Source organism: Heterocephalus glaber, unplaced genomic scaffold (assembly GCF_053883595.1).
Source record: "Heterocephalus glaber isolate CG9 unplaced genomic scaffold, H.glaber_assembly_v1.0 deba00001606, whole genome shotgun sequence".
Classification (NCBI taxonomy): domain Eukaryota; kingdom Metazoa; phylum Chordata; class Mammalia; order Rodentia; family Bathyergidae; genus Heterocephalus; species Heterocephalus glaber.
In genome coordinates this window covers 38,952,624-38,970,078 of record NW_028258377.1, presented here as the reverse complement: position 1 = coordinate 38,970,078, position 17,455 = coordinate 38,952,624, and the positions used below count along the sequence as shown (strand labels likewise).

General features: G+C 42.3%; 1 protein-coding gene across 8 annotated transcripts in view; it reads left to right on the top strand.

The window, feature by feature from the left end:
- The first annotated feature begins 357 nt into the window (after positions 1-357).
- The window catches only part of LOC106010941 (uncharacterized), a 76,911-nt gene continuing 59,813 nt past the window's right edge, over positions 358-17,455 (top strand). Inside the window, exons 1-2 of one of the 8 annotated variants that reach the window (XM_021241522.2) lie at positions 408-4,453; positions 17,170-17,369. In XM_021241522.2, the coding sequence (XP_021097181.2) occupies positions 4,318-4,453; positions 17,170-17,279 (246 nt within the window). In that variant the 5' untranslated portion in view covers positions 408-4,317 and the 3' untranslated portion in view covers positions 17,280-17,369. Of the gene's footprint in view, positions 4,454-17,169; positions 17,370-17,455 lie in introns of those variants that run through there. The other 7 variants (XR_015444662.1, XM_087194555.1, XR_015444660.1 and 4 more) reach the window with 7 other exon arrangements.

Genomic DNA, 17,455 nt, shown 5'->3' with positions numbered 1-17,455 from the left:
CTTGCGCTTGCGAGGCAGGCGCCGGAACCACTGAGCTAAATCCCCAGCTAAAAGCAATAATTTAAACATTAGGTTTATGAATCCTTTTGTAAAGTATCCATAAAATGCAGCCAATTAATGAATGAATATATTTGAAACTTACAAAACAAAGAAGAAAATTACCTAGTATAAAGGTAACTCATACAAATAAGAGAAAAAATCAACAACTCCATTTCAACAAACCTCAACCAAAAATACACAGGTATAAACTGTCTACAGAAATTGAAATACAGATAGGTTTTAAACATATGAGATTATGTACCTTATTCCTAATAAAAGAAATGCAAATAAAAACTATATTGAGATAGCATTTTTCATCTATCCATCCTCTCTGAATAAATAAAAAGAAAATGTATCTAATACTATTTTCCTAATGTCAAAATAGTAATTTTTGAATAGTAAGATTTGAGGAACTCTTAATCATTGTTATACTTTCTGTAGTGTTTTTATCCCTTTAATAAGCATGTATAAGTTGTGAAGTGATTTTTTATTTTAAAATAAAACTGAGTAGCTAGGGATATAGCTCAGTGGTAGAGTACATGCTTAGCATGCCCTGGGCTCAACATCAACATTTTTTTTTTAATTATAAAAATAAAAAACTAGGCTGGGTATGGTGGCACACGCCTGTAATCCCAGAATTTAGGAGGCTGAGGCAAGAAGATCACTGTGAATTTGAGCCCAGCCTGGGCTAAATAGCAAGTTCAAGGCCAGCCTGAACTACATAGTGAGACTGTGTCTCCAAAAAAAATTTTTTAATTAAAAACAAGATAATTATGCAAGATATGTACAGTGATTAATTCTAAGAACAAGGAAGAATTATTTTCTTTGGTGTAGTTTTTAATATTTATAAAATGCCTGTAACCCTCCTTCAAATATTTTTAATGCATTTCAACTCCTGATATGACACATTTCCAGTTTTCTATTTCTCCAACACTTTTGCTGCCACTCCTATGTTAACTGCTTTCATCTCTGATTACTCCAGTTCTATCCATGTTCAAGGTTGATAAGGACATCTTCTTCCTTGGAGGTACTTACTGGTTAAGTGGTCCAGACCTGGAGCAGACAGATTGATTGTGTAGCCCAAAAGTAGACTTCTTCATTTATTGGCCCTTTAATTTTGAGCAGTTCTTCTGAAACTCAGTTTCCTTATCTGTAAAATAACCTATCTCATTGAGTTTCTATAAAGATTAAATTAGATCATGCTCATAAAATGCTTGGCATTGCTAAATTTCTGTTGACAATAATAGCATTGCTATTCTTCCCCCTCCTGACCTCCCTAATATAATCATTGACTCTACTAGTAATTAGTCTTTATCATATTCTGTCTGGGTCCATGAGGAAATTGTAACCACCTTTGGTAGTAAAGACAGACCTTCTGCCTCAAGGGTACTTTTAAGTAGACACATCCATTACATTTGGTAGTATTTTTTTAACTTAACAGATACTTTAATCATTCATCCTTAATGAGACAGCACTCAGAAAAAACATCCTTCATGAAGCCCACATCTTTGTATTTTCAGTCTATGCAGACTAATGGTACCTGTGCTTCCTGAAGAAGCCTGATAACAAAGCACACAAACTCACCTACCCCTAGCCTCCACCCTGCACCTTGAGCTGGGTATGGGCTGCCTGAGGTGTGCAGTCAGTGAAGAAAACGCCATGCTTGATCTCCTAGAGAGCTTGTTCAAATATTCACGGAGTAGTCATGGTTTGTCTTCAATGGGGGCTTCACAGGAAGAATGGATGGTGATTTGAAGGGCTCTGCCCTACACAAGTAATTAGCTCCGACAGGCTACTGGTGAATGAACCTCAAGGACAGCCATCCTACACCACCCAGCTCTCCAAGGGCACCTTCTTAGAAGCGAACTCAGCAAGGGTGCTCTTGGAGGGCTAGCTTCTTTTCACTACGAAATGGCGGTAACTTCATCTGTGCTGCCACATAGGTAAGACTTGTCCTGAAGGAACACATAAAAGATGTCTGTTTCCCCAAAATACAGGAACCCCCACACACAAAATTATTTACCTTTGGTGGTTCAGGATAAATTATCATTCCCTTTCCTTTTATAAAATTTTTGACTCTGCAAGGATATCTTTTGCTACTGATAAGTTGAATTTTCTGGATGAAAATGGTTCTAGAATTGAGTTCTAAACTGATGATTGGGGGTCATCCATGGAACAACCATTAAAAAAGAAAAACCAGGCCAGGGATTTAGCTCAGTGGTTTCGCCGCCTGTTGTGCAAGAGCAAGGACCCAAGTTCAATCCCTGGTACAAAAAAAAAAAAGAAAAAGAAAAACCAGGGGCTGGGGATTTAGCTCAGTGGTTCCGACACCTGCCTCACAAGCACAAGCTCCCAAGTTTGACCCCTGACACCAAAAAAAAACCAAAAAAGAAAAACCAGAACCTAGCTCACAGGGAGCACGTGGTTGATAGCTTGGTACCAAAGCACAAGTAGGTCTTAACAGTGAGAAAGTAGACATGGAGGTTCCTGGCCCACCTGACTCATCTAACATGTACAGAAGGCAAGCCCTCCAAAACTCAGTTATCTTCCCAGGTTCTCCAATTCTATGTTATTCCCTCTTCTAGCATCACATGCACTTAGTAGTATTAGGATGGTATTCCATATTTGACTAATTACTTGGTCGTCTGATTTCCTCCCTGAAGTCTGTTTCTTCTATTTTTGCTTAGTGGATCCCAGCACTACAAAGGTGATTGCATTCTGTGGTTGCCGTAGAACATTTGTTGAGTGACATATCTAAAAGGGTTATTTCATTTTTTTCACTTTTACTTAACTTTGCACACCAAATGTAAAATTCTGATTTTATACAACAGTGCTAATCAACCCTAGAATACTGAAAATCAGACAAAATTTTTGGTCCCACAAGGACAAGAACAAATCTGGAGCGTGGGAAATCACGAAGATTAAAGATTCTAGGCCAGCCTTCTCTTGGCACTGTTTACACTTTTAAGATGTGTAGGAGGAAACCAGAATTTGGCTATACCTTCATGTACTCTTTGTCTTTTCCTGGTCTTCATTTTCTAGACATACTTTTTATACGGAAGCAGACTTAGCTCCACTTTATGCCCTTGGAGTCAAGGACTGGCCTACAATGAGGAAGAGTTTTGCTCCAAAACATGCCTTTGCACCCCGCCCCCTTTTCTTTAATACTGCAGAACAAAGGCATCATATTATGAAGAAGGAAGCATGGGCTGCTGTTTTTCCAAGATCATCATTTGTCCTGCCCATTACTCAACAAGCTCCTGAGGGAAACTGAAAGCCCCACCTCAGTCATACCAAGCCCTCAATCAGGCAGGTCAAATTACAAATTACAAATGCAAACTAAAGTGAATTTAGGCAGATTAATCAGATTGATTTAGGCAGATTAATCAGTTTGTTTTTCTGCTCCAGTTTTCAAACTGCCTCATCTTTGTTCTGTGACGAAAAAAAAAACCTGTTATATTTGCTCTGTCACAACTACATGTGGAGTAGAGAGTCTTGTCAACGTTTTCCAAAATCAAGTGAGTAGAAATGCTTGGAGAAATATTTTCAGGTCTCAAGGGGTGTGCTGAGAGACGCAGGGGATTCCATCCAACTTGGTGACAGTACCCTGATCCAATGGCCTAATTACGAGCGTTAATCATCAGGCTAAGTTTGAGGCACCTTTCACAAAGACTGTAGCGCCTCCTCAGTCTTCCAAGTCAAGATAACAGAGTCCAAACTTTGAAAACCATCCAGTTACCATGGAGACGGTCCTGCTCCCGGACCAGTGGAGTATGCCCATCCTCAAGCCTCCAGACACCGCCGCGGGCCGCTGCCCTCAAAGAACCCACCACAGGCTGACAGGAAATACTGTGCCATGCACTTTCTTCCTCATACTGTTTCATCACCCTCCTAAAACTTGGAGGTTGGTATGATTATTTTCCACATCCTACAAGGGAAGACACTAAGACTAACTAGTTAAATATTCTGTCCCAAATCAGTCAGTACGAGACAGGGCGGGGCTCGAGCCCTGGAATCTCGAACCCCTGGTTCCTGGGGCGCCCCTCGGACGCGGGGTCCCAGGCGTGGGCTCTGCTCCGCTTGCCTCGCCACACGAAGGCCCTTCCACCCCGTCACGGACTCCAGGCTTCTTTGCGGGCCGGGACCGAGGGCCCGCGCCTGTGGTCGGGTCGCAAGACCCCGGCCGCCGCCATCCCGGGCCGAGGCCGCCGCCCCGCCCCCGCTGGCTGCAGGCCCGGCGCCCGCCCCCCCGGGGTTTTCGCTTTCGCTTTCCCGCCGATGTCGTTGAGGGAAACAGCGCAGCGGGGCCAGCTCAGGCGCAGCTGCCGTTCCCGGCGGGCGAGGGGCGCAGAGGGCGGCGGCGGCGGCGGCGGCGGCGGCCGAGGAGACCGGGCTGGGCCCGGCGCGCGGCGAGGTAAGCGCAGCCCCTGCCCTGCGGCGCCTCGCGGGCTCCTCCTTGCGGAGCGGGCGGGCTCGGCGCAGGGCGCCGGGGCCCGGGAGACCGATGGGGAGCGCGAGGCCCGAGCAGCCTGGGGCGGGCGGGACCGGAGCCGGGCAGGCCCCGGCACACGTTCCCGTTGTCGGACGCCGACCTGCCCAGGTTTGGACGCTTTTCAAATCGGAGTGAGAGGATGCGTCCAAAATGCGGAGCGGAGCGCTTGGCCCGGGCCGCTTCGCGTCCCCCAGCCCACCTCGGACTCGGCCGCCCCCAGGCAGTTCGCTGTCTCGGACCGGAAACCACCTGTCCCTGCCCCCCAGAGCGTGGAGGAGCCGGGCCGGGGCTCCGGGCTCCAGCCAGGCTGCACGGGGAAGGCGTGTGCGCAAGCTGCCTGCCAGACCTGCGCCCGACGGGAATGGATGTGAGCGTCCTGAGCGCTGGGGGCGGGACGACTTCAGGGACGCCCGTCCCTCTCGGTCTGCCAAGGCCCAGAACCCCCGTGTCACTGTTGTCCTAGTAAAAATGAGTCCAGCCTTATCAGCTGGATCTGATCGAAGGCCCAACACTGAAGTAAAACTTGATCTTTGAAAAAATCATGTGAATTCGACGAAAGGTGACCAACACATAGGGATCCCCCTCTACCCCGTCCCAGGGTGGTGTTGCGTATTCATTGCTTTTAGTAAAAACCTGTTTTCTTTGGGGTTTTTGGTATCGGGATCGAATTCAGGTCCTTGCGCTTACCATGCAGGCGCTGTGCCGCTGAGCTACATCCCTGGCTCTAAAAACCTGTTTTCGTGAGCCAAAAAATTAGATTTTTGTCTCTAATTTAAGTTGCAATGGTTAAATGGTTCTTCATCTTCGCGCTCTTCTGTGTGTGGATGAGAGGGTGGAGGGGTGGAGTTGGTCCTGGACGGCATCCACCACGTTTTATTACCCCAGGCTCTCGCTTCCATCTTCCTGAAGACCGAGTGACTCAGCCGATGACCAAGCCGGGCTTCTCCACCACCTTTTCTCCATAGTTGGGTTATCCATTGCTTTACCCACAAGTATATGATAGTTTATTTTTATTACATTTTTCATTAGGAAGTAATGCATGGGATTTTGTTTAGTCTCCTTAGGCTATTGGGCCCAAAGAATTGAATTGTCATGCTCCTCAGTTTGTAGCACAATATCATCCTTGCTCTGTTTAAGGGCGCTTTTTATTTTTACCGTCCATTTTTTCCCAACACCCCTAACCTTAGGCAGTCACATTAGATGTGCATATTTATTGTTTGGGAGAAATTTTACATTATATCTGTTTCAGAAATATGTGCCCCTTGAAAGATAGGTCATGTTTTGCTTTTGTTGAATTTGCCTAAACACACACCAGTGTGCTATAAATATCATACTGTTGTTTTTTCCTTTAGCATTATGTGTTTTAGTCATCTATGTCACTATCCGTAAATCTAGTTCATTATTTCTGGCTGTTGCAAGAGTTCTCTGGGATAGATGGATGGGTGGAGAGATACACAGAGGTAGATAGATACGGCATTGCTGGCTGTAGGACATCTGCATGCTGACTTACTAAAAATTTCCACTCTTGTGCTACCGAGTGGCTTCATTGGTTTCTTCCCACCAGCAGTGCATGAAGAGTCCTTTTTCCAACATCTGCCTGTACTTACTATTACCTAATTTATTATTTTTTGTCAGTCCGGTAGGTTAAAGCAGTTCTTTGTGTTTGTTTTAATTGAGTAGAGTATCTCTTCATATCGTTTTTGTTGTTGTTGTTGTTTTGTTATTGGTACTGGGGATCGAACTCGAGTCCTTCCGCTTGTGAGGCAGGCAGCCGACCCACTGAGCTAAATCCCCGGCCCCATATCATTTTGTTGTTTGTCAGTTGCCTATCCACCTTAATTGCTCTTCTTTTAGGTTTTTGATATTTTTTATGTAGCTTGCATTTTGTATATTTATGTTTGTGTATTAAAATTGTAGTTCTTTATCAGATGTAGATGTTGGAAGTCTTCTTGTCTTGGCATCCATCAGTTAACTTCATTTATGGTATTTATTATTATTATTATTATTATTATTATTATTATTATTAGCAGCCACAGCAGCAGTTTCACTCGAATATAACACGTAAGATTCACCTGTGGTTCCGCCGCCTGCCTTGAAAGCACAAGGTCCTGAGTTCAATGCCCAGTACCAAAAAATAAAAATAAAAAAGATTCACCTGTGGCACACACCTCTGATCCCAGCACTTGGGAGACTGAGGTAGGAGGATTGCCATGAGTTCAAAGACAGCCTGGGCTACATGGTGAGTTCAAGGTCAGCCTGAACTACATAGCAAGACCTAATCTCAACAAAAAAAAATTCACCTGTTAAAAGTATACAGATTGGTGGTTTCTAGTATAGTATTTTCAAACCTATGTAAGCATCTACATAATCTAATTTAAAAATTTTTTATTGCTCCAAAAAGTAACCTCCTACCTATTAGCAGTCACCCCTCAAGGTCCATCAATATCCCCATTCCACAGCCCATGTTAAGCATTACTCTACTTTTTGTCTTTATAGATTTACATATTTTGGAGGGATTTTATATAAATGGAATTACTTATTATTGTCTGTTGTATCTGGCTTCTGTCACTTAGCCATAATGGTTTTGAGGTTTATTTACCTTATAATATGTTTCAGTAGTTTCTTCCTTTAGGTTGCTCAGTAATATTCCATCATGTGGATATATTGCAACTGTTTATACATTCATTCGTTGGTAGACATTTGAATTGCTTCTACTTTATGACTACTATAAATAATGGTACTATGAACATTCATGTACAAGTAATGATCATGTATTTTATTTTACAATCCGAAAATTGTTTTTTTGAGATAAGGTCTTGCTAAGTCTCCATGTTGCCTGGGTTGGGCTTGAACTTGTGATTCTCCTGCATCTACTTCCCAGAGTGCTGGGATTAGGTAGGGACCAGCACACCTGGCCTCCAAGGATCTTTCTTCAGTGTTGTTTTTGCACCTGTTATGCTGTGTACTCACAGGGCAGGATCCTGCCCACTAGTTCTTAGCGTGTGCTTCTCTGGGTGCGGCAGGCTGGCACCACCTTTCTCTTTGGCTTCCTTCTGTTTCTGATGGTTTTTCTTCACATGTCTCAAGAAGCTATCTTGGCTCTTACATCTTAATACCCTCAGTGTGTACACTAATTCTCTTGGCAAGAATCTTTTCCTCAACTTGTTTTTTGCAACAATGCCAACAGTGTGCCAGGAAACCTTGTAAACGCTTCCAGGCTTGCCACGGTAACATTTGTGGGGCCTTTCTTTCTGAACAGCACCCATTTCCTTGATGTCTGCTGTATTACCTTTCACACTTGTGTGTGGCCAAAGGAGCAAGTCTTGGTTTTCTAAAAGGCCCAGAACACATATGCTGAGTGCCTCTGCTCTTTCTCCTTGTGTTGGTCATTTTGGCAAATTAGTGGAAGATAGCAGTTTCTACTAAAATACTATAGTTTTATTTCTCTTGAGTATATACCTCGAAATGGAATTCTTGGGTCATGTAGTAACTCTGTGTTGAACCACAGGTGGGACATGCATAACTGTCCCATCAGGGGGCTTGCACCACTGGTGGTACAAGCAGATCTAATCACTTTTATGGTTCTTTATACTAATAAATTTTTAAAGGTCTATAAACAGACCAAATCTAGTTAGTTGCTTGAATTTGAGTAATTCCTGCCCAAATATAAATATAAATTAATACTATTCATAACAATTAAAAAGTACTGCAATAATCAATTTTATTTCATTAAATGAAAAAATCATATTTATGAATTTGTTTAAAACATTTTATACCTAAGGGCAGCTGATTTGTGCAGAGTGCAAACTGTCATAATGGGTTTGGGTTTTCTGGCAGTCACAGTGGCACTCAGTTTTTCAGTCATGCAGGTACTGTACCTGGAAGAGTCCAAGCTGGCGGGCCAATAGAATCCAAGGGACAGCTGCCTCCCCCTCCCCCAGCAAGGTTTTCAAATTACAGGCCCCACCCTGTTGTGAACACGTGGAACTTTGAGGAACTTCCAGATTGTTTTCCAAAGAGGCTGCACCATGTCACAATCCTGCCAACCAGACATGAGGGCTCTCATTTCTCCTCATCCTCACCAGTACCTGTTCTTGGCTATTTGATGATAGCCATACTAGTAGGTGTGAAGTTGTGGCACTTGATTGCTTTGATTTGCACTTCCCTGGTAGCTAATTATGTTGAACATCTTTTCAGGCACTTAGCCATTTGTCTATTTCTTTGGAGATAATTCTATTCACATTCATTGTTTAAATATCTATTTAAATAAAATTCTATTCATATCCATTTTTAATAAATATCCTTTATTATATATATGAGTTGCAAGTAGTTTCTTTCATTCTGCACGTTGTCTTTTCACTTTCTTGATGGTGTCCTTTGAAGTACAAAATTCTTAAAAATATTATCTCCTGGGCCAGGGATTTAGCTCAGTGGTGCCACTCACTGCCTGCCTCTCAAGTGCAAGGTCCTGAGTTCGATCCCCAGTTCCAGAAAAAAAAAAATTATCTCCTTTATTTGTTCCACTTTATTTGTTGCACCAAGAAATCCTTGCTTAACCAAGGGCACAAAGATTTACTCCTATGATTTCATCTAAGAAGTTTACGGTTTTAGCGCATATTAAAATGTATGGTCCATTTATATTTAAGAAATCTAATTTTTTTCTTGTACTGGGGATTGAACTCAAGACCTTGTGCTTGTGAGGCAGGTGGCGGCACCACTGAGCTAAATCCCCGGCTTTTTAAAAATTTTTTGAGACAGGGTCTCAGTATGTAGTCCAGGCTGGCCTTGAACTCACTATGTAGCCCTGGCTGGCCTCAAGTTCACAGTGATCCTCCTGCCTCACCCTCCGGAGTGCTAGGATTACAGGTGTGCGTCACTACACCTGGCTTCTCCTATTAACTTTATAGTTTCTTCTTCCATGTTTACATTTTTTATCTGATTGGATTTTATTACTATGGCTTTGAAATGTACCTTATCTTTTTATTCTTCTTTTTCTAATATTTCTTAGCTTGTCATGGACTTTTGTTCTTCCATAAACATTTTAAAATCTGCTTGAGTATTTCATAAAAATTCCTCCTGAGATTTTGATTTGAGTCTGGGAGAATTAATACTGTTCAATGTCATGTAATCTCATCCATGGCCTTTGGTTTATTCCTTTCTTTTATGCACTTTCATAAAGTTTTGAATTTTTCTCTACAAAGTTTTTATTTATTTATTTATTTATTTTGGTACTGGGGATCGAACTCAGGACCTTGTGCTTTTGAGGCAGGCGGCGGAACCACTGAGCTAAATCCCTGGCCCTCTACAAAGCTTTTATGCACTCTTTATTAAGATAATTCTCAGATTCAGTAATATCACTATTATAAGTGACATTTTGTTATATAATTTTGTTACATATTTTCTCTTATTTTTTTGTTGGTAATTACTGGTATGGAAAAATGAATTGATTGTTTTGAGGTTAGTCTTATATCCAGCTACTCTTCTGGACTCGTATTCATCCTGAAGTTTTTCTGTGGATTTGCTCAAAATTCCTATGTTAAAAAAATTCCAGCCAGGGATTTAGCTCAGTGGTTTCGCTGCTTGCTGTGCAAGCATGAGGACCTGAGTTCGATCCCCAGTACAAAAAAAAAAAAAAATTCCTATGTAAATAATTAGGCCAGTTGGAAACAATTTTTGCCTATTCCAATGTTATATGTGTCTTGTTTTTTTAATATCTCCTCATAGTAGCTGCTACCTCTGTAACACTATTACATGGTAGTGGTGATAGCAGACAGATATCCTTGTCTTGTTTTGTGTTTTAAGGAGAATGGGTACAATTTCTCTAATAAGAAGGATGTAATCTGTGGGTTTGTAGAAGTCCCTTTTCTTGGGGCCTGAAATCCCCTCTCCTCTCCTCCAAAATAAGTAAAATCCCAACCCTTACTATCCATAAAAATTTAATGACAAAGTGTATCACATAAAGCAAATAAAGGTGGTAGAAAAGAAGCCTTGTTCTCCTAATTTTACCTAAAACGTTTTACTTTGTTTTTGTGTTGTAATCATGAATTGGTATTGAACTTCATCAAATGTTTGTTCTGTATGTGGCAAGATGATCATTTGATGTCTCCTGCCAATTTACAATAACGTTAAGTTGGGCAATGTTTCCTCTTTTTTCTTTTTTTCTATTTTTGGATCAACACATTTAAGACGGAAATTATCTGCTCCTTGAAAGTTGTTAGAATACACTTGTAAAACATGGGTCTGAGACTTTATGGGAAAGAGATTTTAAAATTATTTTAATTTATTAAGTGGTTATTGGCATTTTCTGTCATTTTTGTGCCAGTTTTGGAAAATTTTATTTTCTTGACCTTTTTAATCTATATTTTAAAATGTACCCTCATGTCTATATTATTTCATATGTTTAAATGTATAACATTTATTATTTTCTTCTAGTTCTATAATCCTTTTTTTGGTTTTGTTTTTTGTTTTGGTACTGGAGATTGAACTCTATAATCCCTTTTTATCTTCTGTCACTTATTCTTGATCAGTTTCTCTAGAACAGTTGGTGGTGAACCTATGGTGCATGTGTTATTGTATTTTTCTTTGAAGACAGATGTTAATGTAGAGTCATTTTTTTCTAAACTAAAACCTCAGTATTCAGGTTTAATTGCAGTGTTGGCGCTTTGCAATATGTAGGTGGATTTGGGATTGCAGTTTGCCTCTCAGTCTCTAAGAGGTTTACTGTCAGTGCCCCAGAAGTTTATCTGTTCTCAAATACATACTTTGGGTTTTATCACCCATCTTTATTTCTTATTCCCAAAATCCTCCAGTATACTGATTCTGTACTTGTATTATTTCACGTCTTCATCTTTCACTGGTTGTATGTGTGTTGTAATAGATTCAAACAGTACAGGAATTCATAACGTGCGATAAGGAAGTCCACTCCTGCCTCCTTCCAACCCGATCTCTAAAAGCAGCCACACTTATCATGGTGCTATGCTTTGTCTGGACCCTTTCCTATCTCCGACAAACACTCTCTACAACTTTCCAAACTGTGTAAGTCATGGCCCTCTTTCTGCAGTGTACACACAATTTATCCATTTGCCATTCATGGCCATTTAAGTTGAAAGACTTGGTCTTTTAATTGTGGAATTTAATTCATTTGTATTTAATTTGGACATTGGTAAGTGGTCTTGTTTCTGTCCTTTTGGTTTGCCATCTGTCATGAGGTTTTTTTTCTTATTACTCTGGATTCAAGTTATCTTTGTCCCTTGTTTCTTCTTTCCATATTTTTATTTAGAAGCTTTTAATCTTACAGGATACTTTTTAATATTTAAATTTAAATTTTTTTGAGACAGGGGCCCAGGCTAGCCTTGAACTCATGGTGATCCTCCAGCCTCAGCCTCTTGAGTGCTAGGATTACAGGCATGTGCCACCATGCCTCTTACAAGGTGCTGTGATTCAGGGGATTTTTTGGTTGGTTGGTTGGTTTTTTTTTGGTTGGTTGATTGGTCTTGTTTTGTTTTGATTCTGGGAATTGAATCTACATTCCCAGCTCTTTCTAAATTTTTTTAATAATTTTAAGACAGTGTCTTGCTAAACTATTAGATTGCCCAGGCTGGGCTCAAATTTCAATCCTCCTTGGGGCCTGGGATTTAGCTCAGTGGAGCTGAGCCTGCCTCTCAAGCACAAGGTCCTAAGTTCGATCCCCGGTACCAAAAAAAATAATTTCAATCCTCCTGCCTCAGCTTCCCAGAGTGCTGTGCACCACACCTGGCCAGTTCTTAAACATATTGTCCTATCAATGGCAAAAATTAATCAGAATCTATAACTTCTTTCCAAACATAAGAAACCTTTTTGGTTTTTTTCTTTTTTGGCACCAGGAATCAAACTTAGGCCTTGCACTTTTGAGGCAGGCACAGTGCCACCCAGCTAACTCCCTGGCCCAGAACCTTTTAACATGTTTTTACTTCTTCCCTATTTTTCCCCAACAAGTACGTGCATGCAAAATATCTGCTCAGGGTTTTTTCAAGTAATCCAGAAGTCTCCACTTGTTATTAATTCTTCATGCTTCAAAATATACTTCTTTTATTTTAGAAATCTTAACACTTGCTTTAATCTATAATTATTTGTGTTACCGCCGTCTAGGAAAATTTAAACATTTGGTTCTTTAGCTATTTCCTTGGCTTACTGAAAATTTGTAATGAATTCTGTCTTTTGAGTGACGCTTCTCTGGTGCTTTTACTTCTCAAAAGAATACTTTGTGATCCATGCTGTTCTGATCCCCCATTGAACTTCGCTGGCACAGAGACATTTTGAAATATTTGCAAATGCCGAAGCCACTTCCTTCTGTTACCCTGAGTTTACTTTAGCTTGGTTAAACCAAGCAAGATATCAGTTTGTATAAACTTGCTACTAACAGAAGCTTCATATACTAGCTCTGCCCAGCAATCAGGGACTGGCTAAAGGAGTAGGAAAAAAAGCCTTTGGAAATTAGCTGCTGAATCTTTTACTCTAAAAAGCTTAAACGTTTTAAGGTCGGATACTTTTGTTTATAATACTTAATATTTAGGCGGGTGAAGTAAAATGAGCATTCTCACGCTGAAACTGTGAGAAACACTACGCATAGTGTTTGGGCTCAGTTTATCAAAAGCTTTTTAAAGTGTCCATGCCTTTCTTTGTTTTTTTGGTACTGGGGATCGAACTCCGGGTCCTTGTGCTTCTGAGGCAGGTGACAGAACCACTGAGCTAAAGCCCCGGCCCAGGTGTCCATACCTTTTATCCCAATTCTACTTCTGGGAATAGACGTCCAAAGACATGTCTCCCGTGTGCAGTCTTCCCAGGTGATACAGAGTCACCCTGGGTGGGGCACTGCTGACTTTATGGAGAAGGTTGCTCCCTGTCAGTTCCTTCCAGTCCTCTGATGGAGGGACAGCGCACCCTGCCCTGCGTGCCCCTAACACCTCTCTAACCTGCCCCATCCCCTGCTGAACAGATAGCAGTATCTTAACTATGTTTTACACCTTTTGTTTTTTTCTAATTAATTGTATTTATTTTTATGATTGCCTTCATTTATGGCATAGGATGCAGGTTTTTTATTTGCAATAATAAGATTTGCTTTAAAATACTTTTATTTGATGGCAGAAATGAGTTGATTTAGAGAAATTTTAAGTATAGAAATATGGTATTTGATTATGGCAAAGTAGTAATAGCGATGCATGGATGTGGGAAGCACACCCCTAAGGAATTAATTAGAGCTACAGACACAGACTTATACCAGGGATGTTCTCATACATGTGAATGTTCCTCATGGGGTGATTTACGTGATCATAAAATTAGAAATTATCCAGTTGTCCAAATTATGGGATTAGTTAAATGATTTGGGTGCCTTCATTTGATAGACTACTGCCAAGTATGAAAAAGTATATTTAATAACATGAAAAATTATGCAGTATACTGTTGGCAAAACAACTGGGTGCAAAAGAGACTATACAGTATCCTGATTTTGTTAAAATTAAGTATGTATATTAATATATGCATGTTGTTTTAAAAATTCACACATATGTATATATATGTATATATATGTACATATAGTATATGACTCCAAAATCAGTTTAAGAAAATACTTCTAAATGGGTTAACAGAATGACTAGAACTACAGGAGATTTTTGTGTTTTCTGGTAATAGACATATGCCACTTTTGCCATTACAAAAAACAATATGTAGCCGGGGATTTAGCTCAATGGTTTCGCCACCTGCTGCGCAAGCGCAAGGACCTGAGTTCGATCTCCGGTACCAAAAAAACAAAACAAAACCAAACAAAAAACAATATGTACATATACCTATTTTTTAGTTAACTTGCTCCTGCCCCAAGAGGACTGCATAGTGCTGTTGTTTTGTTTTGTTTTTTGGTACTGGGGATCGAACTCAGGACCTTGAGCTTTCGAGGCAGGCACCGGAACCACTGAGCTAAATCCCCAGCCTGCATAGTGTTTGGCCCTCTGCAAGTGCTACTGGGTCTCATCGTGCTCTTAGAAGCCAGTTAGGTTTGTGCGGCCGGCCACACAGCACAAGGGAACAATACCCTCAGACCCCCTTGTTGTCTCTCAGTACACTCCAAGGTGCTTGGTCTTGGGTGTATGTTTATACTTCTGGAGTGGAGTGGGGGAGTATTTCTAAAATCCCCTTAAATATTTTTATTGCTTTTTCTTCTCAATAGCCCCATTAGGCAGGACTAAATTAGGATCTCACTATTTTACTATGTGTATCATAAAGCAGGAATGGAGTAGATTCTGAGAGAAAGTTGCTTAATTTCTTATTTATTCTTCCTTTAACTTCTGCATTATCCTACTGACCATGAAATTTCAAGTTATATATAATTGTGGTTCTGCATTACCTGAATTAAAGATGTGTATATTTAAACTTGGCTACATTCTTTCCAGAATTTAAAAAAATTTGTCCCTGGAGAGGGCAGGGAAGAGGTCACTGTGAGGCCTAGTACTTGGCAGGAATACTTGCTACCTTTTGTCTAGTAAGAACTCCACCTGTTACTTCTTAGCGGGTTCCTGGTGACTTCTGGAATCTTTTGTGGGAATGGAGTGGCAGGTTTCTGCTGACTGAGAAGGTGAAGTGGTCTCAGGCTCTGGTGCGATGCTTCCTCCTTCAGTGAAGGTACTGGGGTCCAGCCCGTGAACTGCTCAAATCCTGATCCTAGAGGAGGTGCTATGTTTTGCCTACTAACTCTTCCCATCCTGGGCCCTTCATCTCCACTCTTGCCCTCTCCACGACCGCTGTGTGCTGCCCGCTCTCACGTCTCCCACCTGGACAGTAGAAGTGACCTCCTCTCCCCTGCCCTACGGTCTGCTCTTTCACGTAAGTGCTACTCTGTAAAAAATAGCCTCCCACTGCTGCGGCAACAAATCACCATAAAGTCGGTGCTTAAAACCGCAAAAATTTATTATTTTACAGTTCCAGATGTCAGAAGTCTTAAAATTAAGGTTTTGACAGGGCTGTGTTCCTTCTGGAAACTCTGGAGGGAAATCATTTTGGTACCTTTTCCAGCTTCTAGGGGCCTCCTGCATTCCTTGGCTTATGGCCCCTTCCTCCGTCTTCAAAGCCAAGGAGGCTTTCTCACGCTGCACCATTCTGTCACTTCTGTGCTCTCACTCTTAGGTCTTTTGTGGTTACGTCGGGCTAACTGGACAACCTGTCCATCTCCAGAGCCCGGACTCGGTCACATGTGCAGTGCCCCTTCTGCCAGGGACAGGTGCGTGTGCCCAGCCTCCACATCTTCGGCGGGCTGTTTTTCAGTCTACCACTTGACGCAGTCTGTTAAAAACACATATCCAGCCGCGCTCCTCCTCTGCTTGAGCCCCTGTGCCTGCTCTGGTTCACACAGGATAAGGCTCCACCGCTCCTGTGGCTGGGAGCGCCCTGCGCAGGTGCCCCTGCCCCACTCACCGTGTCGCGGTCTCTGCGCCTGGCCTGCTCTCTGTCAGGGCTGCTGCTGCTTCCCGCGCTCCAGCCCAGCCTCCCCCGGCCCCGGGGTGTTCTCGGAGGAATTCTGTGCCCTTCTGCTATTGCACAACCACAGCCTAACATCTTTGCATTTATTTGGGGGATTATGTGGTTAATATCAAATGCTCCTTTTGTGTAAATAGTCCATGCAATCAGGGACCATGGTTAATTGATTAATCAAATATTCCTCTTATGTAAGTATTCCATATGGGCCAGGACCATGTCTGTTTCTTGCCTATAGTCTCACAAGGCGCCTGGCATGCGGTTATGGTCAAGAAATGACACGGTTCATGAGTACTTGGAAACGAATAAATGAGTGAACATTAACAGCCTAACATCACTCACCACCCCCTTTACCCTGCTTTTTCTTCTGCTAAGCATTTATCATTTTGTTCGGTTGGTTTTTGGGGACTGGGACTCGAACTCAGGACCTCACAGATGCCAGGCAGGCGCTGTACCGCTGAGCCACATCCCCAGCCCCTATCTTTTTTTACTGTTACTTCCCTCGACTCCCATGAAATCTCCCTGAGAGCAGAGACTTTGCCTTGTTTGTGCGTAGCTCTTTTCCCGGGTCCCAGGGCAGTGTCTAGTCAACAGTGAGCACCCAGTAACTATTTGGGGGATGATCTGCAGGTGCTAAGAATCTCCCACCTTTTTCATTTTTGGCCCCTGTTTGAAATCAGGTGTTATTGAATTCTTCATTTTAATTCTTTAACCCAGTTCAGCAACCAGGCACATTGGCAGAGACCAGTCACCCATTGCTGTGAGGCTTAAATAAGTTAATAAATGTAAATCATTTAGAGCAGCGTCTGACAACTACAGCCCTGTCTGAGAGTTTAGTGCTATTAAGAAATCCTTGAATCCAGGCCATGCAAGTGGTCCAGTCCTTGCCTAGCACGCTCAAAGCCCAGTGTTGAATCCTCAGCACCCCAAACCTGGCTGTTTTAGCTTCTGGCTGACTGCGCTGTCGGGGTGAAGTGGCAGCACAGACTGGAGGTGGCTCAGCAGCCTGTGACCTGGGTCCGTGCTCCCTCCCGTTCTTGCTGCAGGGCTGGACCCAGACCTTCAGCTGCCTGGGATAGGCGGGGACTGTAGCGGTGATTTTGTCCATTGCTGATGAGTTTTTCCTGTTTCGCCTGCAGGTGGCAGCACGCGCTGGCCCACCCTGCCCGGTGCTGAGGCCCGACCCAGAGACCGGAAAATGGACCCCCTTCTCCTGGGCGGGCTGCACTGCCCGCCCCCAGCCGGGTGATTGTGAGCGAGACTGGAGTTTCTCTCTTACGCCTTCCACATTGTTTGTTTTTTAGTACAGGGAAGGCATAAATCATGCATACGATTTTAAGATTGTCTGTGGATTTTCTGGAGTTTTGTTTTTGTTTTTTAACAAAACCCACTCCACAGCGGGAAGGCAGAACTATTCCTAGAAGG